At 52.5% G+C, this 25,243-nt stretch overlaps 1 protein-coding gene across 1 annotated transcript in view; it reads left to right on the plus strand.

Moving 5' to 3' along the window:
- OTOF (otoferlin) overlaps positions 1-25,243 on the plus strand; it is an 89,051-nt gene that overhangs the window by 35,060 nt on the left and 28,748 nt on the right. The window contains exons 5-9 of the mRNA XM_059078548.2: positions 609-790; positions 13,501-13,574; positions 14,976-15,102; positions 15,567-15,621; positions 21,634-21,765. Coding sequence (XP_058934531.1) covers positions 609-790; positions 13,501-13,574; positions 14,976-15,102; positions 15,567-15,621; positions 21,634-21,765 — 570 coding nt within the window. The remainder of the gene's footprint in view (positions 1-608; positions 791-13,500; positions 13,575-14,975; positions 15,103-15,566; positions 15,622-21,633; positions 21,766-25,243) is intronic.

The following is a 25,243-nucleotide window of genomic DNA, read 5'->3' on the forward strand; positions in this document are numbered from 1 at the left end:
ATACAGAGTAAATCCCATGGTGACCTCGAGCTCCCATCCTCTCCAGATTAGGAGGGTGGGTGTCAGGTGAGCAGGAAGAAGTGCTGACCTCACGCCTTTGAGGGTGTCCAGGGCCTGGGCTCCTCTCCTGAAGGACATTCTCAGCTCATGTCATCAAATCCCGAGAGACCCTCAGGGGCGAGGGGAAGTCAGCTGATTTCAGACAGACCACCCCTGGTCCCCGCAGGCAGCCCTGGTTCTGAGGACGAGAGAGTGACCTACATCCTGCGGACACTGGAGGATGCTCTTGATTATGTGTCCAGTGGACTCAGCCCAGCCCCAGCCCAGGCTCAGCCGCCCGGGGTGGGCCCCCCACCTCGGGCACCAGGGAGGAGGAGAGCCACGTGCAGCAGGATCTGGAGCCACAGCCCATTCAGTTATCAGTCTTTCTGAGCCTCTGTTTTTCTAATCTGCAAAACGGGAAAGTGGGGGGAGGATAGTACCCAGCTTGCCTTCCTCCAGTAAGTTAAGGGCGTGAGAGTACCTTGTAAAATCACAGAGCAGCGGAGGACACGGGATTCTGATTCTTATTGCCGTCCCAGCCGCTCACCACCCGTCTCTCCCTCCAGACCAGCCTGTGCGTGGAGGTCCGGTATCAGGCCACAGATGGCACGGTGGGCTCCTGGGATGATGGGGACTTCCTGGGGGATGAGCCCCTTCACGAGGAAGAGAAGGACAGCCAGGAGACAGATGGGCTGCTCCCTGGCTCCCGCTCCAGTTCTCGGCCGCCGGGCGAGAAGAGCTTCCGGAGGTAACAGGCTGGGCCCTCTGCCCCCAAAGACACAGGGAGGATGCCTGGGGTCTGCTCCCCTGGAAGGCCCTTCTAGACCTGGGCTCCGAGTACAGACCTGAGTTGCTGGAGAGACGTACAAGAGGAGGGAAGGTGTTTCTGCAGCATCCCCTGCACCCCGACTCCAGAACTCACTGGGGAGGCAGCAGGGTGTCTGCGATCAAGGCGGAGGGGCCAGGCCTCCCCGCTACCCCGAGGGAGGCAATGTTCTGAGAGGGTGGGCTCCAACATGGGTAGAAGAGGCTAGACCTCCTGCCTCCTCAAAGAATGGGAAAAGCAGACAGGAGGAGGCCCCGATCTCTCTGGCTCAAGACCCAGCAGTGCCAGACCAGTCCCAGGCAGCCTGGCCTCCGCCCTGGCCCGGTGAAGGCCCAAGAGAGGGAGGCTTCTTCCTGCCGGAGTGAAGCCAACGGTCCTGGTCGGGACCTGGCCTCTATTCTGTTGAGAAGACCACATCCCAACACCCTAGGTGTCCAGGATTCACACTTGCAAATGTCCAGTCACACACAGAGGACAGGATGCTGTGTCCAGGCCTACTCGTTCCAAATGTACTATTTTTACAAAAAAAAAAAAAGGAAACGCAACTGTATTACTCTCAGAGCCCAGAGAGACAGACTCTAGGTAAAACACTGTCTGCAGGTTCCTAGGTCACTGGGAATAATGTGTAAAACACAGGTAAGTCAGCGGTGCATCTGAAGGATAGGGGTGGGTTTAGAGAGGGGGGTATGCTCCCCTCCCATTGGAAACATCTCCCTCCCTTCTCCTTCCACCCTGTCCTTTCCAAGTAAAATGGATTCAGTACTTGTTCTGAAAAAACACAGATGCTAAATTAGGGTAATTGAATTTTATACTTTTATTGTATGAATATATTTTCCTTCTTTGCCCTTGAACCACTCCCTGCCCCCGCTTACCACCGCCCCCCGAGACATATACAAGCTTCAGACCCTGGGAGCCAGGTGGGGGTAATCATAGTAAGTCCAAAGGAACCATGCCTGTGGCAAATGTTGCTGGACCTGTGACTCCAGGTCCCGAGAGGTGGCCGGCACCGCCCAGGCCAGCTTGGAGATGGTTCTCCTTAGACTCCAGGCTGGGTAGCGCACAGAGAGCATGTAATCTGGCCTCAGGAGACACAGGTCTGAGTCCCAGTTCTGCCTCTTACCAGCCTCGTGACCCTTGGCCAGTCACTCCTACCCTGTACGAGGGGGCTCAGGGCAATGGGAACCCCCACCCTGCTTCTGGGAGAGCTGAGGGATGATGGAGGGTCAGGCTGTAACTGGGGTGCCAAGTACTACCCCACGTAAGGGCTGGTGATGAACAGGCTCTTGGATAATGCAGAGCGTTAGGAATCGGACTGGAAATGGTAGAAAGAGGAACAAGGACGCAGTGGGGAGTGTGGGGGTGCTGACACTAAGGGTACCATCTGGCCCCCATCCTCTGTCCCCGTAGAGAAAAGAGCTTGTCTGCGGCTACACGTGGGCTGTAAGAAAGGGCTTTCTGGGGACAGACTGGATGCCACGTGAAAGCCATCAGTTGCAGGGAAAGGAATGCTGGCTCCAAATCAGGAGAGCTGAGTCTCATTAAGTCGCATCCTGACTGCCACTAACTAACTGACTTTGGAAAAGTCATTAACCCCTCCGGGCTAGTAACAGGAGTGGGTTGAGATCCTGGCTGCCCTCCAACTCTGACATCCTGAGGGACCCAGGGATTCTCCAGGTCCTGTGGGTCGCACGTATGGAGAGCAATTCTCTGGAGCTACGGAGGCCAAGAGGGCAGCCCTGTCTGGGGTCACTGCAGCTCAGGCAATGCCAAGCCAGGTCCCCTCTCATCCCACACAGGTGGGCCAGGGTGTTCATGGAGGGAACAGTGAGACGAGGCGGTCAAGCATGAGGGGCTTTGGTCCTGGATCTGCAGACCGTCCTGGGCCCCAGGAATACGGAGATGGAGAGGGTGCCTCTAGGCTCCCTCACATGATAGCCTGGCTCTCCCACCTCCCCAGCAGCAGCAGGAAGCAGGAGCAGGAGGAGAAGTTTTATCCCAGCGTTTGGGAATGGGGAGAGGATGACGACCGCAGTCAGAGCTCCTTGTCTTCTGCGGGCCACGGCCTGCTTTGGAGGGGCTGGGTGTGTGCGCAGATCCCCGGCTGCTCTGGGGCTGCCAACCCAGACCCTGAGGGCGCCTCGGGGTGGTGCCACGGCCACACGTTCTCTGGCCAGGCCTGGCCATGCAACCAGCAGGCTGGGGGCAGCGGGAGGGCAGAGGGGTGAGAGAAGGTAGAGCTGGTTTAGAGAATCTGGGCTTCTCCTGTGGTTTAATTCTAGCTGCCTGCATGGGCCAATGAGTTCTGGGTCAAGGAGTGCACAGTTCCAAGGGGAACCCGGATTGGGCCTCGCAGCCGTAGGTGTTATGTCTCACCCTCCTCACATAAGTGCCAGCCAGCCAGGCCTGTCAGCTCTGGGGTCTGGGAGGAAGCCATTGTCTTCTGGGCCAGAGAGCCCTCCAGAAAAAAATTTGGCCAACGAAGGAATAGGGAGAAGGAAGGGATGTATGTGCCCAGTCTCTGACTCCACGTCAAGTCCTCCTTCACCCACATCTGCTCCCTGCCCTCCAGCCCCTCCTGGGAAGGCACATCGCTTTGTAGGTCAAGGTGCCCAATCTACAGGGTGCCTCTCCGTTGTTTTCCCAACAAGAACACTTCATTGCTGGTAAGCAATGGTCTCTCACCTGGTTGTCTGGATCCACAGGGGTCTGGCGTGGGAATCCATTCCTCCCTGTCTGATGTGGCTGCCTGGGGTGCTTGCTGGAGGGGCCGGGGGGCTGGCGGAGTGAGTGGCAGGAAGAAACCTCAGGCCCAGGACTGGTGGCATGAGGTATCCATTCCATGGAGGGCAGAGGACGCTGATGTGGGGAGGTCTCCCTGCAGGGCCTAGGTCCCCACGGCTGGGCTCCTGCCATCTGCCCTCACCACCCCCTGGAAGGGGCTCTGCAGACATTCCTCTACACTCCCAAGGCCTTCAGTATCTTCCCGGAAGTTCCTCCCATTGGACCTCAGGGAATGTCCACTGGCAGCTCTGCCTGAGCAGTCCCCCAGCCCCCAACCCACCACCACCCACCCTCCCATTAACCCGCTCCTCCCATGGTTCCATCGGGCCCAGGCCCTAGTCAGACCCTCTGAAACACTCTGGCTGCTTCTGTAGGCCCTGCCTCCAAATCAGCAGCCTCTGATTTCAGCCGGCTCTTTGCACAATATGCCTGGGGATGTCCCAGGAGGCAGTGCAGTGCCACGGAGAGCACAGGGCTCAAAGCCCAGCTCTGCCCTTTGGAGCCCCACTTTACCACCTGTGAGATGGGGGTTGCTGATGCCTCACAGGAGTGTTAGGGGCAAATGAGGTAATACATGTGAGCTGCCCACCGCAGTGCTGGCCTGTGGCTGGTGCTCACCCAGCGTCCCCTTCCTTCCTTCTCCCTTTCCGTAGTCTCCATGTTACCCCACCACAACTTGTTCTACCCTGAGCAGCGTCGGACCTTTTGGCCCAAGATCCTTCTCAGCTCCGGCCATCCCCGCCCTACTCCAAGGGCTCTGCCAACAAAGCCGGAGCTTCACCGCCGCTTGGGCCCAGGCCGGGGTCTCACTCGCTCACAGGACTCCCTCGCTCCCCCCCCGCCCCAGCTATCGGTGTTGCAGAGGAGGAATGAACTACTAACCCCGTGCGCACTTTGCTCTCAGAAGCACAAAATGAGGATTCTGGGCCCCTGCGTATCAGTGTACAGCTGCCCTGTTGTCTGAAGAGAGAGGAGACTTTGGACCTGAACACACACACACGCCCAGCTGTTTTCTCACGCTTACCTGCACATACGTTCTCTCTCTCCATGACACCGGGGAGCTGCACACACCACCAGGTTCTGGACAAAGGACCCCCTGTTAGAGAGGACAAAGAAGGGAACCCAGCCTTAATCTCACAACTGCACTTCAGAGACTTGGGGCTTTTGCGGATTCCCTGTATTCTGTGACTCTCCCCCTCATTTTCTCCACCTGCCTGGCCCTCCAGCACTCCTTCTGCCCAACCCCCCTTCCTGGTGTCCCTGCTGGGCTTCTCTCTGCGGGGTCTCATCCTGGGGGAAGGGAGGAGCGGGCCACGTTTCTTGTTCTCCTTCTGGATCATTCTTCTACTCTGGTGGAGACCCATAGAAGAAGGCACCTCCCTCCTATGCCTGCGGCCAGGGGACAGCCGGGCATGTGTGCGTGCCTGGGGGCTCTGACAGAGATGTGCATGGGGCATGCGCCATGGGGTATGCCTAGACGTGTGTGTATGGGGTCTACACACCCAGCCTCACCCCCAGGGTGCAGGGTTCCCACAGCCCCCTCCCCTGCCTCCCTCCGCCAGGCTGAGCCCCAGAGCTTCAGCCGCTCCCAGGCAGCCTGGAGGGGCCAGGGTCAAGGCCATGCTGAGATCTGGGGTGAAGCAGTGCTCAGGAGACCCCTCCCAAACTCAGCCGCTTCACCTGAGGTGGGGGGTCCTCTTCACTCCCTGCCCGGGTCTGAGTGCTCAAGTGAGGCCTCACGCCGCAAAGCACTAAGATCCCAGAAAACCCTCAGTCCCCCAGAGGTCGCCATATTGATTCGCTCCCCCCACTCTAGGAGGAAAGGCAGGCCCAACCAGGGCTTCAAGGAGAGGTCCCCTAGCAACAAGGAAGACCATGAGGTCAAACCTCTCAACCCCACCCCTTGCGGCTGAGTGACTCAGTGCAGGCAGAGTCTCAGCTCCCCCGTTTGGGAAGTAGGATAATGATACCACCTTGTGAGACGGCTGGCATCGTTATGTCAAGGCGTGTGTAAGTTCTCCCGCAGGGCCGTGCAGTTATTCATGTTAGTTGTAGTCATAACAGTGCTTGTAGTAAAATCACAAGAGTATTACTTTTTCACAGAAAGAGGGTCTTTTCCCTTTTGCATGTCCACACTGTGAGTGTGGACCTGTGTGCAGCCTCTTAGACGGCCCAGGGGCCTGGAGCGCGTGAGGAGGGGTAGGGCACGTGTGTGTCAGGTGCTGGCTGCCAGGTTGCAGGTACACACTGTTCTCTGGCCTGCTGTGTGCACGAGGAGGCCGCCGCTGGGCCAGCCTGACCCCTCTCTGCCATTTCAGAGCAAACCCCCAAAGGGAAAGAGAAAAAGGGTCAGATGTTATCATTTAGGTACGCAGATTCCACCTTCCTGACCCACCCTTGCCCACTCTCAGGTGATACACTTCCCCTTCCAGTTCCTCTACTGCAAAGATTTTCAAACTTTTCAGGGTCACCCAGTTCTTTGAAAAATAATAGACAAAAAACACAAATTTCCCTCGAAACCTGGATCAATAATTCAGAGAAAGGCAGCCCCACTTGGATTCATGTGGGGTTGGGGCCAGTAAATCTCCCGTTCGGCCCTCATTCTCGAAAGCTCATTGGAGCCCACGCAGCTCTCAGCGGGTCCCAGTGGGGGCCCAGGCCTGGCCAGACCCCCAGCCAGGCCCGGGGCCAGAGCAGGGCTGCTGAGACAGTCTCCCCTTCTCTGTTCTCTGCTCGGTGGTCTCAGCCGACTGCGGTAGCCAGAGACCTCGCTGATGTTAACTCCTTCGAAAGGAAGTACAAACTGGCCAGGTGGCCAGATGGAAAGGACAGCTGTGATCCACTGGGCCTTCAGGACCTGAGCTGGGAGGGGTTGGAGGCATGCTTACCAGGGCAAGGTCTGTGCCAGGAAAGGGTGTGAGGAGAGGAAAAAATTGCTAATTGTTATTCACTTCCTTTCCCTCATCCTCATTGCCACAGCATCAGGGAAGCACTGAGAGAACATTCCAGAAGGGCTTTCTGGAAGCCTCCCTAAGGAGGAGGAGGAGCCCTGCTCTGAGCCCTGGAGCAGTAGCTCGCTTACAACTGCAGGCCCAGAACCTCCCTGGCCCACCTTTCTTCTCTGAGGCCCTCAGAGCTGGGGGGCCCCCCACTTTTATTGGAGGGGATCAGGCGTGGCGAGGAGAGCAGGGTGGCCAGGTCTGGACGGTAGCCAGGCTCATCTAACCTTGTATTCCTTTTGGAACCTGCAACCCACATTCAGAAATCACCAGACCCTGACCTGGGGGAGGAGGTCAATGGGGACCTGAGGCCTCCTCCCTCCCCAGGGCCCCAGGTTCTCCTAGGCTTGGGGTCAGTGGGACAGTGGCCACCAGCCCCACTCCTGTGAGCTCCTTCCCAAGAATCAGGACCACAGTTCCCCTCCTCCCCAGGGCAGAGCCTGGGCCATGGGGCCCCTACCCAGCAGGCTTAGGCTTGCTTAAGTGAGAGGCTGTGGGGTGAGGGCTGTCTGGGACAAGGAGGCCCCTGGGGGGCGTGGGAGTCAGCAGGGCCTGGGGTTAAGTCTGCGAGTGGCTCTGGCTCACACCCTCTCACACACATCCCCTTGTTCCTCATTTCTTCCCCCCACTCAGCAAAGGCTGACAGAAGACCAAGGGAGGCAGAGACGGTGAGCTCAAGTAGGTGGCCGAGGCCAGGGTGGAGCCCGTGCGGCTCGTGAGAGGGAAGGGTCCTCGGCACAGGGTACAGATGGCAGGGGGCCCGGACCAGTGGTGCAGCCAGCACCGGGTGATGGCAGGGTGAGGGAGGTCTCTCCATCTGGCCATGGGGGCGGGGCACAGGGAGGTGTCAGCGTGGCTGCAGGCCTTCTGGTTACCACTCCCTCCTCCCTCCTTTCAGCATCTCCATTCCTCCTCCACTTCCCTGTTCAGTCCCCCATGCCTGGGGGCAGGCCCCGAGCTATCCCTGTGAGGGAGGGAGTGTGGGGACGGCCCAAGATGCCGATGGCTCTCCCGAAGAGCCAAGGCAGGGCTGGGCTGGTGGACATGCAGTGCTGGAGGCCCAAGAAGGACAAACTGTGGGCACCGAGTGGCCACAGGGGGTGGCCGGAGCATGAAGCCCAGAAAGCTAAGGAGAGATGACCCCTCTCTGGTGGTCTTCACCGTCTCCATTCCCCAGAGGACTCCAGATGGGAGGGGCCGCCACAAGGTATTGGAAAGTCTCAAGGTCAGGGGGTGACAGGTGGGTCTTTCAGCCTCCCCAGAGCTGGCATCATCTCAAGGACCTTCTAGCATCACAGGGAATTCACAAGGGCAGTGGCAGTCAGGGCTGACCACACTGGAGCAGCCTCTACTCCAACACCCATTCTTACAGATGACAAAGCTGAGCCCCAGAGAGGGGAAGCAAGTGACTCCAGAAGAGGAGCAGAGCTAGGACTAAAACCCAGAGAATTTAACTCCCAACCCAGAGTTTCCAATAGGCCCCGTAAGTTTAGAGCTCTTGACTATGTTCTAAATTTAATTCTCCGAACACATTAACAAGAGCTGAAGAGCCAGGAATGCGGTCTTTATTTTCCAGATAGGGAAACTGAGCCCCAGAGATGTTAAGAGATTTGCTCAAAACTGTGGTCCCAAGAAGTTAAAAATTAGTCAACAAGACAATATCATGGCGACAGCAGTATTATTCATATAGGGGTCTGAAGTGATGAGCTCTGGTGTGGGCTGGGGGTATCTGCTTGCATTAAGATCCCGGGGACTCCCAGTTTAATTTGACAAAAGCATATTGAGTTCCAACTCCCGCTTGTTATACATGAGCAAAAAGCATGACAACAAGGCAATGGCACCGTGAGGAGAAATTCGGGCCCAGAGACCTGAAGGATCCGAGAGTTTGCCAGGTTGCAAGCAAGGGAAGAAGCCTCAGGCAGAGAGCACGCGCCAGACTTGGAGAGGGAGCCAGGGAACAGGATCTTGCGGGGTGTGGGAGATGACATCAGACTGCTGAGCTGGGGGTCCCACTTAGGGAGAGAGCTCAGGGTCTGATTTTTGCATGGACAGTCAGACATAAAAGGCCCGTATGAGACACAGACAACCTGCCGGTCTCCCGGGCTCTCTGTCTGAGATCGGTGATGCTCCAAGACCCTTCTTGATTTTTAGCTCCCCAGTCTGTCCTGGGCCGGACCCCCAAGGGATTCAGGCTGGCCTGATCCCTTTGGACACAACAGTACTAAGGGGTGCCTCACAGTGCGAGAATGTACTAGGCCCACAGTAAATGCTGGTTCCCTTGCACAACCCCATCCTAATGTCCTGCCATTTCCAATTCGCAGATGAGATGAGTAAACTGGCATTCATTCTTATTTTAATGTGTAGAGCCTTAGGATGATTGAAAGGGTAGGAAAATGGGATTTCTAAGAAGAGATTAAACAAGCTGAAATTCTTTAGCCTGAAGAAGAAAGGCTGTGGGAGCAGTTTTAAATCTCTGAAGGGTTATTGTGTGGCAAAACTGGTTAGTTTCTAGCTCTCCTGAGGAGAAACAAGAGGAAAGAGAAAACCATAAACCCTGTGTCTCTTAGGTAGGAGTTTGTTTCTCCCAATTACCTGAGGCCTGAGCTAATGAGCCGTGACAGTTTCCACTGCAGGTAGTGGAGGGCAGAAGCCCCAGGCAGCCATGGCCTGCGGTTCATTTCCAGTCCCACCCCTCTAAGTCACAACCTCCACAATAACACAGAGACCTGACTGAGACCCAGCTCACTAAATTTAATTTGGCGAATGTTTCCAAGTCATCACCGGATAGTTCCAAGCTCTCCCCTAGGACGCCAGGTGCATTACCCAACCACAAAGACATTCTTAGCCATGGAACCAGCAAAGAAATCATTAGGTCCATAAATGAAAAAAGAGTTTAAAATGAGTGAACTAACTAGACTTCTCTCTAGAGAGAAATAGCTATCTAAATTGTGTGTGCATATCATTCTGACTGTCATGAATCCAGCAATGGGGAGGCCCAAATGTGAACATCAACCCTCAGAGGGTCCTGAGAGGCCCACCTCCCCGGCTCCTGCTTCTCAGGCTTTCAGGCAGCCACGAATAAGGAGCCACTCGGTTGCAAAGTGGTTTTTCACCAAGTTGATTATTGGCTTGTTTTTCTTTGTCTGTTTCTGTCCATATTATACCTTTAGTAATTGGAGAACCATCTAGACCAAATGCAGACTTTAAAACAAAGAAAATCAGTACATCAGTAACCTAATCAACAATTTACCTTTTTTGAAATCTAAGTCTGTAACCTAATCAACAATTTACTTTTTTTGAAGTCTGTCTTTAATACACGTGGATAATCTTCAAAATTCCCTGATTAATTTAACATTTATTTCAAAAATAACCTTTACCCTTTGCCAAGAGAAGCAGGCGTGATGGGCAACGGATGGGCAGTGAATTCTGATGTGTCGTTAATTAGAAAATTACAAAGGGCAGCGAGAGCTGATGACATCATGCTCTGCTGCCCACAGTTCAGGAATGAAGAGCTATAGTCACTGAAGAGAAATGAGTACGTGCAGAGCCTACAGTAAGAATTCTGGGAATTACACTTGCCCTACATAGTATGCATTTTTTTTTTCTTTCTTTTTTTTTTTTTTTTTTTGCGGTACGCGGGCCTCTCACTGCTGCGGCCTCTCCCGTTGCAGAGCACAGGCTCCGGACGCGCAGGCTCAGCAGCCATGGCTCACGGGCCCAACTGGTCCACGGCATGTGGGATCTTCCCGGACCGGGGCACGAACCTGTGTCCCCTGCATCGGCAGGCGGACTCTCAACCACTGCGCCACCAGGGAAGCCCAGTATGCATTTTTTTATAAAGGGATGTCACCATTTTGAGATAATCCCAGGTACACAGGAATCCCACCAATGAACTTATCCACTTGACACGGTTAAAATCATGCAGGGTCTGGGGAGAGAGGTTTCTCCTTTGAATTGCTTCAGGGTCTGGTAGGCAACGGTCTGATAAGTATAGATTTTTTTAAGTCTCAATCTTTGCTTCCAAATATGTTTGTTTTAAGGACTAGAGTGACTTTCAAATTCAAGGGCCATAACTGCCCAAGGGAAACCCCAGGCCATTCGCCACTTGGATGGGTCCTTGGGACCAGCATTAGAAATCCGCAGTTGCCTGCTACCCAAACCCCCTCTGGGCCTCAGGCAGCAGGACCGGATCCGGTATCAGAATGCAGAGTGGCTGGCTTCTGCAGGCAGGGCCTGCTCTGACCCCATACGTGGCTTTGACCTGCCACCCCAGAGCACTTTCCTGCAGGACATCAGGGCAGAGGGGGCAGGGATGGGACTGGAGCTGTGTGGCTGGAACAGACTGTGTGACGGCAGCGTGTAAGTCACACACGGACTGGGGCTGGGGGCTCTAAGGCTGACACAGCCCAGGAATGGCCAAGAAGTGATTGTACCCGGTCAGCACAGGGCCCTCCTGGGTAAGACAGGAGAGCAGCAAGGCTAGGAGGAAAGGAAACCCAAACGCTGGGACAGGAAGCAGAGGAGGGCCCACACCAGGCTCACTTTCTGTTGCAAGAGTCAGAGTATGGCCGGCACCCCTGCCCTCAAGGCCACCAAGCAGGGAGAAATCGCACAGGATGGTTCATTGTAAGCCAGGCGGGATGGTTCCTTTCTCACCACCATACGACTTTTTTTAATGGGCTCATTGATTGGTGCAGTGTTAGGTCACCAGTAATTTAATATTTATAGCCTTCTCTTCCCAACATGTCTTGATGCTTACATTACTTTGAATGAGCCCCCTCTCTGTAAACATGGGCCCTGTCCATGGGACTCTTCACAGATGACGTCCCCATCTGCAAGCTGCACTGGCCCCATGGAGACTTCCTGCCAAAGTTCCAAATGGTCAGGAAGGGATTCACACCCCCAGAGAAGCGCAATCCCACAGCAGCGAGGATGCAGTGGAAGTATTGCCAGCCTGGGAGGTGGTAGCTTCAATCCCAGCTCTCTGAACGTCAGGTTTTTCATGGGTTGAACGAGGAGACGCATCCGTCCCTCCCAGGACTGCTATGAAGATGCAATGAGCAAACATCTGGAAGAGCCTTTGGCCCAGATTAGTGGCTCAAGAAAGGTTATATAATCTCTTGTTGGGGAGAAACTTTTAAAGATAACTCCAAAGACATCAGTTTTCTTTTTTTAGAGTGCCTTCTTTCCCTTTCCTCCTGTTGATATGTCCTGGATAACATGATGCTGCATAGTGTGAAGAGATCAGTGCTACCCCAGCCTTCTTTCACCCGCCTCGTGCCTTTTTAGGAAATCATGAAGATGCCAGTGTTTCGTAAACTGTGAGCTGGTGCCACGTGAAAGAGGTGGTCCTCAGTTGCTCTCTCACCGGGACACAGACACATTCCTCTTCATGTCTTGCCAGGCATATGAAGAGTAAAGAAAAGGCCTGGAGCTAGGATAGGGCCAGGTTGACAGGAGGAGGGGCTTGAGATTTCTAGGCCATCTCTACAAGGACAGAAAGGTTTTCCCCAATCTCACATGACCCAGCATAAAGAATAGGGGTTCTTCATTACAGATAATAAGATGTGGTCAACGGAATAAAGCTTTTCTAACTGCTTCAAACCTCAACTGTAAACTGTGGTCAATAGTATCCTCCTCAAAGCTTGCTGTGGAGATTAAATTATTTTTTAAATATGTTTTTAAAAAAAGAGAACAGGGGTTCTCGGGGAACCATAGCCAAACCTCCACAAGGAGATGCCTGACCCAAAGATGGGTGGGCTCTGCTGCTGTAGGTGAGCTCAGGGTTGGAATGTGCACCCCACCCCACCTAGGGATGGGGCCCAGGATGACAGGGGCACAGCCAGGAGGAGGGAGAATGGGAAGTGGACGGAGTCGGGTGTCCAGCTCATGCAGTATTGATGGGGTAATGGAATACTGCACTTTACCGCCTGTTGATCCTACTCCCGGTCCCTCCTGGACCGGGGATCACAAGCTCAGCTGCGGGGACATCACTGAGGGGACAGGGAGGACCCCCTGCCCCCTGCCCTCAGCCCCCCTGACTGCAAGGCCCTTCTCCTGGGGGCACAAGGCCACACCAACCAGAGGAAGAGGTAGGAACTATGGAGTCTGCCATACGTTCCTGGGGGTTGGTTGCGGGGCGGGGGGTGGGGGGGAGGTTCTGTAGTGAGAGCGCACCGGCAGAAGGAGCAAAGCCAGGACCAAAGATAGAGACGGGAAAGGGCCCATCTCCTTCTTTTCACTGGGGACCAAGGAGAATCCAAAGGCACAGAGAGGTTGGGAAAGACAAGGCAGGCTTCGAGCACCAGAGCCATCTGAGAACTAAGCAGCTAGTTTCAACCACACTTCCTAACAGCTCATCAGTCTCTGTGCCTCTGCGTCCCGTTTCTGGCCCTCTGTTCTGATGCTTTATCTCTGGTTGCCTGGTTTTCTTTCCCCTCGGCCGAGGTGGGGTGCACGGGCGGGGAGGATGAACTTGGTGGCACTGGCGGAGCTCAGAGCTCTAAGACTGGACTGAGGGAGCTGGGATCAGGACCCCGAGGGGCTCCAGTTGAAACGGTTCTTTCCACCTGAAGGCCGCCTTTACTGGTCGCCGTCCCCGACCTGCTCCCGAGTGGTGTGAAGACATGGGGGAGGAGGAAGTGGTGGGGTTACCTCTGCCCTAATTCCCCCTCACGGCTCCCAACTTGGGAAATTTGGCCCCCAATATATCTCGGGACCAGTAGGTGAGGGGCTGGAGCTTGTATCTCCCTTTCCCTTACGTGTTCTTTCGGGTTTTGCTCTTCTATGTCTGTGTGTCTTCCTCCTGGCGTCCATCTCCTTTCACCTCATTCTGGTGGCCCCCTCTCACAGAGCCGGGAAGAGCGTGTTTTCCGCCATGAAGCTCGGCAAGAACCGGTCTCACAAAGAGGAACCCCAAAGACAAGGTATGGATGCGTGCCCCTGCCCAAGGTCCAGGCGGCCCCTCTCTCCCCTCCGGCGACCAAACCCCTCCTCTCCGCGGGCAGCGCCCCAACGGGCTCTCCTGCTATTGGCCGGCGGATCCACCTGGAAGGGGCCTGGCCTCTCATTGGCTGGCGGAGAAGCCGGGTCCTGAGAGTGGTCCTCCGGAAGGAGGCGCCCCAAGGGGTGAAGGTGGGTAGCGCATTTCCTCCGGTCTAGAACGGAGCAGCAGAGCCCCTCAGTCCGTTGGCCTTATCCTGCCCTCTTTGCTCTCATTCTTTCTTCTCCACACAGAAGCCTAGAGATTTTTAATTAGAGGCGGGAATAACAACAACAAAAAAAAGAAAGTTATTTGGCCAATTCCCTATTTCTGGGGGAAAAATCAGAGTCCTGAGAATGCTTGCTCTGTGGCAGGACTCGCTCTCCTGCCTTTTCCCCGTGACCTCTCACGAGGCTGCAGGGACGGCCCTGGGGGAGACAGGCAGGGTGGGTCCTGGAAGACTGGAGTGGCCTGTGGCGCTGGTGCCGCCGGAGCACCAGGCTGGGGAGGGTGCAAGACAGCTATTGAAGAGGAGGCAGGGAGTACAGTTGGAATACAGGGGAGAAATGGAGTGTATTAGGGGAGCTGTGTGTAGCTTTCTAACCCACATACCCATCCTCAGGGCTCCTGGCTTCCCTCCCCAGAATCCCCTGTGCAGCCCACTGGCCCCAGAATCTCTCTCTTTGGCTTTTGCCCCCGTGCGAATTGCAGCTGTGCCTTTTGCCTTCCTAGATTGGAGAGGGTGGAGCTGCCGGCTGAGACTCAAACCCACCATCCTTGGGTGGCTTCTCTGAATCGTCGTCATTCCTTCATCTCATTGGATTAATACACATCAGTACAGAGTTAGGTGCTGAATTCCATCAGCTGATTTACATGGATAAGTTCCTTCCTGAGCCTCAGTTTCTTCATCTGGTTACATGAGAATAGTGCCTATCTTTCCAGGCTGGGGTATGAGGATTACGAGGACTAAAGACATATGTATAACGTGCCTGGCATTGTGCCTGGCACATAATAGCCACTCAGTAAATGGTAGCTACTGGTACAGGAGGTACATAAGTATGGATTATTTTATTCCTGAACTTCTTCCACGAAGGATATTCAGTGCTTGCATAAGTGAGTTACATTCAATTAAAATTCAAAAGCAAGACCAGGTGCAATTTCAGTTAAAATCAGAGATCACGATTAGGCCAGAAACACCGCAGATATGCAGACCATAACATTCTAAGCAGATTGCTACCACGTAAACCTGGAATTGGACTCAGCTTCCTGGATGGCAAAGCAAAGAGGGAAATACAGCCACTATCCCACCATCCAGCCTACCTAACTGGCCCTCCCTCTTCCCCAGATGAACCGGCAGTACTGGAGATGGAGGACCTTGACCGCCTGGCCTTTCGGCTGGGGGATGGGCTGGATCCTGACTCCGTGTCGCTAGCTTCCGTCACAGCTCTCACCACCAACGTCTCCAACAAGCGGTGAGTGGGCAGGAACCCCACAGCCCCAGCTGCCTTCACCAGGTCAGGCAGGACCCAGCTTGTTATGTTTGGAATTTGGGAGGGGAAGAATCAGGGCCCATGGACAGCTCCTTCCTAACCCTGCCCCTTTCTTCTTTTCCTGGATGTCTCCCTCACCTCTCCCCCTGCAAAGGCAGGAGGCTGTTCCCAGGTCATTCAACACCTCCGGGCAAAGGGGAATCACGGAGCTGCCCAGTCCACACTTGAACCTGTTGACCTAATGTCTGTCTACCTATCGCTTCTGCCATTGGTTAGTCCTCTGTATTGGAGCCTCTGAGAACAGCTGACCCCCATTCTGTTTGGCAGCCCTGGAGTGTTTGAAGATCATGATTCTGCCCTTCTCCAAGGTCTAACCACTGCCAGTGCCCTCCTCCCCTGCAAGCAGTCCCCTTACACCCAGCCTGACAGTACATTCTCCTCCTCAGATCCAAGCCAGACATTAAGATGGAGCCAAGTGCCGGGCGGCCCATGGATTACCAGGTAGGCGGGGCAGCTAGAGGCCTCGTGCCTTTCCCACTCTGTCTAGTAGGGGGTTCTGGCCAGGTGTGCGTTACAGACTCTGTGAAGGCATGGATCTGAAGGTCATAGAGAACCACAAGCTGAATATATGTTACCAAAGTAAGCTTGTTCCTGGAAAGCACTCACAGCAGTGTTATAAGTAGAGAAGTACAGACCCAAAGAGCAACTTGAGAACTCTGCTTACGCTAGTCAAAGCCCTCCTAGGATTTTGTAATGGTCTTTTTTTTTTTTAACATCTTTATTGGAGTACAACTGCTTTACAATGGTATGTTAGTTTCTGCTTTACAACGAAGTGAATCAGTTACACGTATACATATGTTCCCATATCTCTTCCCTCTTGTGTCTCCCTCCCTCCCACCCTCCCTATCCCACCGCTCTAGGTGGTCACAAACCACCGAGCTGATCTCCCTGTGCCATGCGGCTGCTTCCCACTAGCTATCCACCCTACGTTTGGTAGTGTATATATGTCCATGCCACTCTCTCACTTCGTCACAGCTTACCTTTGCCCCTCCCCATATCCTCAAGTCCATGCTCTAGTAGGTCTGTGTTTTATTCCCATCCTACCCCTAGTCTCTTCATGACATTTTTTTCCTTAGATTCCATATATATGTGTTAGCATACGGTATTTGTTTTTCGGTCTTTATAAAGTGAGAGGGACCTGGAAAAACCATTAAAAGACCAAAGAGCATCCAAAAAAAATTTTTTTAAATAAGTGTCTCTGAAGAAAGATAGATATTTTGGTGTGTTTTTTAAAAATTGTTGCTTTGTATTATTTTGATGCTGGAAGTAATGTCAATCCTGGCTATCTATAGATGCTGAGAATGTGGGTGTTTTTTTTCTTCTTTTTGCTTCTCTGTATTTTCTGAAATTAACACTTAATTTTTTTATTTGTATGTTTCTAAAACTGGAGACCAAATGGCCGAGACAGGGAGAGATTTGCAGCTATAAGATTGCTAATGTGGCCACAGTGCAGGCAGGATGGGGCATGAGCATGGCTGGTAACTGTGGGGAGAGGGCCACGTGAACAGCAGGACCCAGTGCAGCCCTCCCAGCCTAGGGCCTCATCCTCAGCTTTGCGGGGCCACACCCTCAATTTTGTCTCTTTTCCAAGAGTTGATCGGAGCCTGAGAGACTGAGTTACACTAACGTAACTCACAATAGGCAAATGTACAAGCCGGAAGTACCTAGTACTTATTTATAAACTGCAAACAAGAAGGGCCCAAGGACCACGAATTCCTCTGGACCCTTCATTAGGAGCTATCAAGACCCAGTTGTAGGTGAAAAGACTGCTGGGTGTTCCTAGGATTGAGTGAGTGTGCTGGCTGGTTGGGAGGGCAGAGCCTTCAGGAGACCTCACCTGACTACCACTGCACTTCCTGCCTAGGTCCAGCGCCAGGCCCCAGAATCAGAGCAAACCCTTCTCCCGGGTTAGGGCTTTATCTTTGATGCCCAGTTCCAAGGCCTCACGCTCCCTTCTTTAAGGACAGCCCACCTCACCTCACTCAGGTGATAATATTGAGGACTTGACACCAGCTTTCTTTGTATCAGGTACATCTGGTCATATTTCCTCAAGGATGCACCTGTCTCTCTGAATCCTTGCTTCCGTTTGTTTTCATCCGGTCGGTGACCATCTTCCCAGGGGCTTGAAAAATAGCCCCAGGCAGTGTCAAGCGGACCTGGCCCTGTGGATTCAGACAGCCTCACACCACTGGGCTCCTTGGAGGTTTGGGAATGTCACCTCCTCACCTCTCTGCCAAAACCCAAGCACAGAATGTCCTAACACTTCTGAGGGCTTTTCCAGGACGCTCGGCTCAGGACTTTGCTCCTCTGTGTTCCAAGAAGAGCAAAACTTCCAAAGAACAAAGACCCCCATAGTCAGATACCATTCAATCTACAGTGTCACGAGCCCGCCATGTAAAGGCACATAGAAAATGGTACCATCGTTATTGTTGCTTCTAATGTAACTGTTATTTTTTTGAAGGTTTACTATGTGCCAGGCACTAGGCTAGGTAGGTATGTTTTCCATTTAAGTTAATGTAATCTTAACACCCACCCAAATATAGGTATTACTGTATTTCACAGACGAGAAACTGAGGCCCAGGGTGGGTAAGAAGCTTGCCCCAGGTCACACAGTTATTCAAAGCTGGAAACAGGGTTCAAACTTGAGGGTGTCCTACCCCATAGTCAGAGCAACTAATTTCTCTCTAATTAAGCCTTTTGAACAGTCTCTCCCTCTGGTCCCTGTTCATCTTTAGCTTACTATCTACTGCATGTTTTCAAAAGCTCTTTCAAACCACTTCCTAACAGAGACTTTTATTAAGTGAACCAGACAGTCAGCTTCCAAAGACTTTGTAAACATTCTGAACTGAACAAAACAATTGTATTGGACCTGGTAACACAGTATTCCCTGACAGGTTGATTCACATCTCAACTGTAAGTGTTAACACACTTGGAGAGAGAGCTGCGAGGAGGCAAATGTGGAATTATTCTTGCTTTCAATAAGTACAATGTATAAAGCAAGAAAACCTATCAGAAGGACTTCACTCTCTTGGAGAACTTGGCTTTGCTGAGTTAGAAAGACCTCAGCCAGAGACACTTAGCTGAACTCAGATTCAGCAAGGATCCTCAGGGCTCAGAACCATCCTAAAGATTGGGTAGCACTGAAAGGAGGTCCCAAGGTGAAAAGACCATGGTGTACTCAGGCCCTTTGTTTCTTCTGTTTAGAATGCATGTAATGCGAAAACCCTTTCCCGATTATTGGCATCTCAAAAGCAAGAAGCTGCAGCTTCCTCCCTGTGAACATGCAGTTTCCCCATCAGAGTGGGCAAAGCTTGGTGCCTGGCACTTGGCAGGGATGTTCTGGGCGGGTCACAGAGTCTTGAGTCTCTTCTCTACCCTCGCTCCCTGCCACCAAGACCATATACATTTTCACCTCCAAACATCTCTCCAGTTTTCACCTCCACGTCATTTATCCAGCTCAAGTGCAATATGGCAGCCACTTCCTATCTGATCTCCCTGCTCTCATATTGCCCCCTCCACTTCATGCTCTGCGTCACCACTGGAGTGATCTTCTCAAAATGCACAACGGGTCATGTCACATCTCTGTCACCTGGAGACGAGGGAACATAAAGGAGGTTTCAGAAGAGCAGTACTAAAGGGTCCACCACCTCTCATCTCCAGCTCCCAGCGATGTTCTTGCAGCCCGATCAGATCCCTCAGAAAGCAGGTCACAAAGCACCATGACCCTTGGGTTCTCCCAGCACAGAGGTATAGATTTACACTCAGCAGTGTTCCTTGCGATGAGTTTCATGAAGTCACCTGGGGATTATGTCCCTTATCTTGGAAGGAGAGGATGGAATAGTCCGTCACCGAAAGAGTTTCCCTGGTCAGCTGGTCAGTTGGTCCCTTAGTGGCTCTATTTGCCTCCCCCTCTTCCATCATGGAAAGATGGAGTGAGTCCTCTGCTGATGACTGAAATCCCCTTCTTCAGAGTTTAATGTTTTGTTCTTTTAATTTCAAGTCCCAATGATACGTCCCCCTCCATAGAGCACCCGGGGTGGGGGGTGGGGGAGCAGGGCTGGCATTCTCCTCCCCCACCAACGCCAGGCCCGAGACCTCCTTTGTGCACTCTCAGGGTACCCCTCAGGCCATCCTTCAGCCTGCAAATAGCACGAACTGGAGCCTCCTCCCCCTGCCCCACCCTTTTCTCCTTTCAGCCCTGTGCCCTCCCCTCCCTACCTGCTTCCCGCCTGGCGTCAGAGCTTCCAGCTATAGGGTCGTCCACCATTACTGGCTCTGCTCAGCGGAAGAAGGTAGAAACTCTGGGTCCTGAAAAGGAGCAGGGGGCAAAAAGGCTATCATTATGGCTGAGTCCCTGGGTGAAAAACATAAAAACCAGCCAACCTCTAACACTGCAAAAGTTAATCTCCTGATGGCATATCTTTACTACCTTATTATACCAAAACTGTGTTTGTCTACTTGCCAGTCTTGAGTTACAGAAAATCTTTTTTTTTTTTTAATGGAGGAAAAGAGATGGGTTAGTTTTGGGGAAAAAAAAAAAAAGAGCTCTTAAAAAAAATCTTTGGTATAAAGTTTCATAGAGCTTAAAACTCTATAAACTACTGCACAAAGAATGTTCTGGAAGGACTTCTAGTGTCTCTTTACTCTCTTCACAGTAAACTTCTCAGAGCTGGCTCTATTTCCCTTTTAGCTCCCTGAAGAAACAATGATTATTGAACTCCTTCAGAGCTCCAGATTCTCAGCTCCATTCCCTTTGGAACCTCATTCCACATAGTAATGCTTGTTTTCATAGTTCAAGTATTACTTCAATTAGTAAATGTTCAGTTTCCAGTTCTATATACTTGCTTGGGGACGTTCTCGTTGTCATCGGGGTTTTTATTTTTTTAACATCGTTAGTTTTGTTGTGTGGATTTTTCTTGGCCCTCCGGATATTTATAAGATATATAAATAACTGATGGATGCAGTAGATGATAATTTTCATGGCTATTCTTTTTCATGAAAAGGGAGAATGATTCTCTTGAGTAAAATCATATTTAGTAGTTGCATCAAAGCACAGCAATTAAAATACCAACTCTCCAAGATGAGAATCGTAAAAAGCAACTCATACAGTTTCATTAGAAGAGTGCTGAGGCAAATGCTAATACTAGCTCAACATAAGCTATTTTGTTAAAATGCAAGTTCAAGAGACTTAAATGAAACAATACTAAGCTTCACACACGACCCTATCTGTTTGGGACACCAGCCACTTAACTGAAAGTAAATTCTATTTGAGAAGCCATTTATAACAAGAGCTCACATTTCCTAGACCTGTCTACTGTTTATGAAGCACTTTGATGCACATTATCTCATTCAACCGTCACACACACTTATAGATAGGTAGTGTCTTCCACTCATAGCTGATAAAACTGAGTCTCAATGCCATTCCAGCAGCCCCGAGTCTGTGCCTCTTCCTATCTATCATGGCCCAACCTCCAGATCCAAAGCAAGAACTGATGGCTTACAATGAGAGTTCAGGAAGAGTATGTACACAAAGCACATACACGAACACACACACACGCGCGTCTCTCCCTCCCTCTCTCTCTCTCTCTCTCTCTCTCTCTCTCTCTCTATATATATATATATATATATATATATATATATATATATATATATATATATATGTATGTATATGCAAGTATTTGTTGAATGGATGAACAACTGAAAAAGGGCTTCCCAGTATAGAAATAAGATTCCAGAGAGGTGGACGCCACTGAAAAAGATGCAGAATGCACACAACATACAAGTATCAAGGCAAAAAAGGTGTGTTCAGGTGGGCACCAAAGCCTCACTGGGCATTCAAAGAAATTAAACAAAAGAAGGGGAGCCAGGAATGTAGAAAGGGGGCCAAGTTCCAGAAATAAAAAAGATGCCAGAGGCCTGCAGGCTTAAAATGAGAAATGCTGGAGCAGAAAATTAAATGCATGTTCATGGAGACTTAGAAAGCTTAATCCCGGAGTACACAAAACCTGGGAGGTAGGTTTGCAGCCCTCGGTGAGGCAGAGCCATTGATGCCGGGGAGAACTTGAAGCGCACGGAATCACCCGGGAGCTTTAAAAATATGGATGCTGGACGCCACTCCTTCCACCCCTCCCCTAAGACTGCACTGGGTTGGTCTGGAGTGTGGCCAGGGGCCTCAGGGTCTTTACCCACCATCCTTCCCCTCCCACCTGATAATTCTGCTGCACACCTACTTGGAGGTGATCTAGCCACGCCCCTTCTTTACAAATGAGGACAGTGAGGCTTAGCAGGGGAAAGAGCCCAGGATCACCAGCGGATGTACGGCAGGCAGACTGGCATCCAAATCCGGTGCTGGCTCCCGGCACCTTCCAGCCCGCTGCCCAGGCCCCGACTCCTGCAGGACCAGACCCAACCTCACCCGCTTTCCTTCTCGTTCGCCCTCTTGCCCGCCCGCAGGTCAGCATCACGGTGATCGAGGCTCGGCAGCTGGTGGGCTTGAACGTGGACCCCGTGGTGTGCGTGGAGGTGGGCGACGACAAGAAGTACACCTCCATGAAGGAGTCCACTAACTGCCCCTACTACAACGAGGTCAGCGCCCGGGGCCCCAGGTGGGGAAGGGGCCTCCGAACCGTGGCAGAGGCTGGGCCCCGGCCCCATGGGGCCCAACAGGAGAAGCTGGGAGTCAAGGGGACACAAAGGGCTACCAGCCGGCGTGACCTTGGCCCGCCCGTTTCGACCCGCAGCCTGTTGGCGTGTGCTGCTGCCCCCTCTGAACCCCCAATCCAGATCCCAGCCAGACACAGGTCTGGCCAGGGGCCACCCTATGAAAGGACTAGCACCCCAGGTCTTCCTGTACTACTCCCAGCAGTGCCTGTGAGTGAACCTCGCACCCCCTGAGGCCTGGTGCCAGATGTTTCCCAGGCCAGAGCCCCAGGGCAGGGCCACCTCCTTCCAGCCCCAGCCCGTGGTGGCACTCGCTGCATGCCGGGCGCTCTTGTAAATGTTTTTGGTGCAGTCATCTCTTCTGACTCTCACACTGTCAGAAGTTGTCACCATCAATCCCATCTTACACAAGGGACATTGAAGCTCCTGGAGAAAGACCTGGCCCGGGTGCTACGTGCCAGAGTCAGGTTCTGTGTGCGCACGCTCTCTGCTCAGCTGCCGTCATGGGCACCTGAACCTCTTCGGGGTCCTTCCAGACCACTGGCCCTGATGCTTAGGGAGTGAGGGGTAAAAGGCCCAGTACCCACTGCTGTTCGCTGCAGCTGTTTGAGGCCACATCGAGGTTAAGGGGCCTCAGAGACCTTCTAGTTCAATCTCTCCATCTTACAGAGGAGGATACTGAGGCCGCAATATGAAAAGGGCCAAGATCACAGAGAGTACTGTAGACAGAACAGGGCCCTGACTGCCCTGCCTCTGCCTAGCACTGTGTCTGCCACCTTGGATTGCCACCCCAGACACAGCATCGTGACTCTGGGCTCCAGGGAGGGACCCCCATCTCAATCAGATGCCTGAGCACACATCAGACCAAGCCAGAAGTCAGCTGGGCACCCTGGCCAAACGAGGCGCCTGCATCCTGTGTTTTGGTGTCCGTCCTGGGGGTGGTGAGGGCTGAGGGTGCCGTCTGCTGCTTGGGGGAGGGCATCGCTTGAGAAACTGCAGGCCTTCAGGAGGAAAATCCAGGCACACCTCTGCCTTTCCCAGGGACCCAGGCTAAAGCCAGAACCTGGCCGAGGTCTCCTCAATGACCACAAATGGACTCCATTCTCACAGCTGGTTTCCTGCAGGGTCACAGGGCTGGGACACTGCTGTTCAGGACCCCGCTCGGCCCCATGCGGCAACCTTCCCAGGAGTCAGGAAATTCAGGCTCGACACCTCTGACCTTATGTCAGGACACTTCCCTGACTGGAAAAGCCTCCGGCCTAGATAGCGTCTATTTTTCCCTAACAGATGTGGAGACAGGGCCCCCATGGCCTTCCACAGTTATTTGATAGTGGTGAAGCCATGTTTGCCTGAGGGAAGGGCTCACCTTGCAGCAGGCCCACATGCCTCATGTTTCATTCAAATGGTTTCCTCCTTCCCAAGGAAACAGAGCTGTTCTCCCCACTCTGTGGCTCCTCAGCAAACTCCTACTCACCCTGCAGAGCCCAGCTCAAATGTCCTTGCACTGAGTAGCCTTCCCTGCACTCTCTAGGTCAGAGGTCAGGGCATTCCTCTCTCTCTGACAATAACATCCCCAAGTTGCAGTTGGTTCTTCACGTCTAACCCAGGAGGCTCCCAGTCTCCTGTATCGCTGTAGCCCAGCCCAGGGCCTGCCATGTACCTAGAGGGCTTTGGTAACACTTTGCTGAATCGATACTTACCCAAACGAAGAAATAGACATCCGCTGGGCATCTGCTCTGCACCAAGCTCAAGCCTGGCCACAGAGCGGGTGCAAACAGCACACTTCCTAGTTCCATTTTCCAAACTCTACATTTATATCCGCTAAAACGATTTATTCCACTCATCTTTGGATCATCTTAAATTTACACCTGATCATATTTTTGTTCTTTTTCACAAACCCAAGTAACTCAGATTTATTCAATTTCTGTTTCGTCTAAACCAGAGTTTCTCAAACTCAGCACTGTGCTTACTTTGGACCAGGTAACTCTTTGTTGTAGGGACTGTCCTGTGCATTGTAGGATAATGAGCAGGATCCCTGGCTTCTACCCACTAGATAAAAGCAATCCTCCAATAGCAATCCTCCACGCAGATGTAGCAACCAAGAAGGTTTCTAGACATTGTCAAATGCCTCCCCAGGGGTTAAAATCGGCCCCAGTTGAGAACCAGTGCTCTAAACTATCTTTCCATGATTCCTCCCAGCCCCAAATCTAGAATTTTCTTTCTCTTTTCCTCTCTTCCTTTTATACTATCCCCCTGGTCCCAGAGGTGTGCTGCTTTCCGCTAATTCTCTGAGTTGATGGGAACCTACCTTTGGTTCCACTAGACACAATAGAGGGAGGTGAGGACAACCAATATCACTTAGATTTCTAAGTAATTACAAAAGGGAAATATGTTCGGGAAATACAAGGAATATGACCACAGACAGCTCAGAGTTCTAGCTTAGTTAGCTCGCTCTCCTATGGCTGACACAGCTCTGCAGCACCTGGCCTGGCCTTGACCCCCCTGCCTGGCTCTGGACCTGTCTTCCTGTGAAGGAAGACAGGTCCATCACCCATAACCATCACCCCCGTCCCCAAAACAACAACCCACAGACCAGGCCGAGACCTCTTCTCGGTGCATCCGGTCCCAGACACTGTCGTCTTCCTTCCTGCTGCCTAAAACCACCTATCCCCATGGCCTGGAATCCTTCTCTTTCTACATCCCAAAGAATCTACCATTATATCGTCCACTCAACATCACCAACTCTGCCTTTGCTTTTCTTTTGACTCCTCTTTTGTCTATAAGGCATTTCACTCTAGCATATTCTAAGCACAACTATGAAGAACCATTATGATCAAGGACAGGAACTAGAAGCCTATCATCTATCTATCCATCTACCTATCCATGCATCCGTCTATCCATCCATCTACCTATCCATGCATCCGTCGATCCATCCATCTACCTATCCATGCATCCGTCTCTCCATCCACCTACCTATCCATGCATCCATCTATCTATCCACCCAGCTGTGCCTTTCCTCAGTCCCACATACCTCCTAGTGACCACCACTTCCTCACCTTAATCCCTGCACTCATTTCTGCCCCCCATCTTTCCTGGAACTGCCCTTTTCCAGACATCAAGGACCTCACTGTCCCTAAGTTCCACATCCACCATTTCTCCCTCTCCCTTGACTGCCCTGGTCCTTCCATCCTCTCGCCACCCCCTGCCCTGGGGACCTCTCCTGCCACTCTCCTGCCTTCCCCTGTCTCCAGCTCCTCTCCTCACTGCCTTTCTTGGCATCACTTCCTGTGCCCACTGCTGAAGTGCTGCTCCTTCTTGGAGCCCTGTCCTGGGCCTGCTTCTTTCCTACTCTCCTTCCTTCTCTCCTTGGGTATCTCCCCAGCCTCAAGGCATTGGTTACCAT

Source organism: Kogia breviceps, chromosome 11, assembly GCF_026419965.1.
Source record: "Kogia breviceps isolate mKogBre1 chromosome 11, mKogBre1 haplotype 1, whole genome shotgun sequence".
In the NCBI taxonomy this organism is placed as follows: Eukaryota; Metazoa; Chordata; class Mammalia; order Artiodactyla; family Physeteridae; genus Kogia; species Kogia breviceps.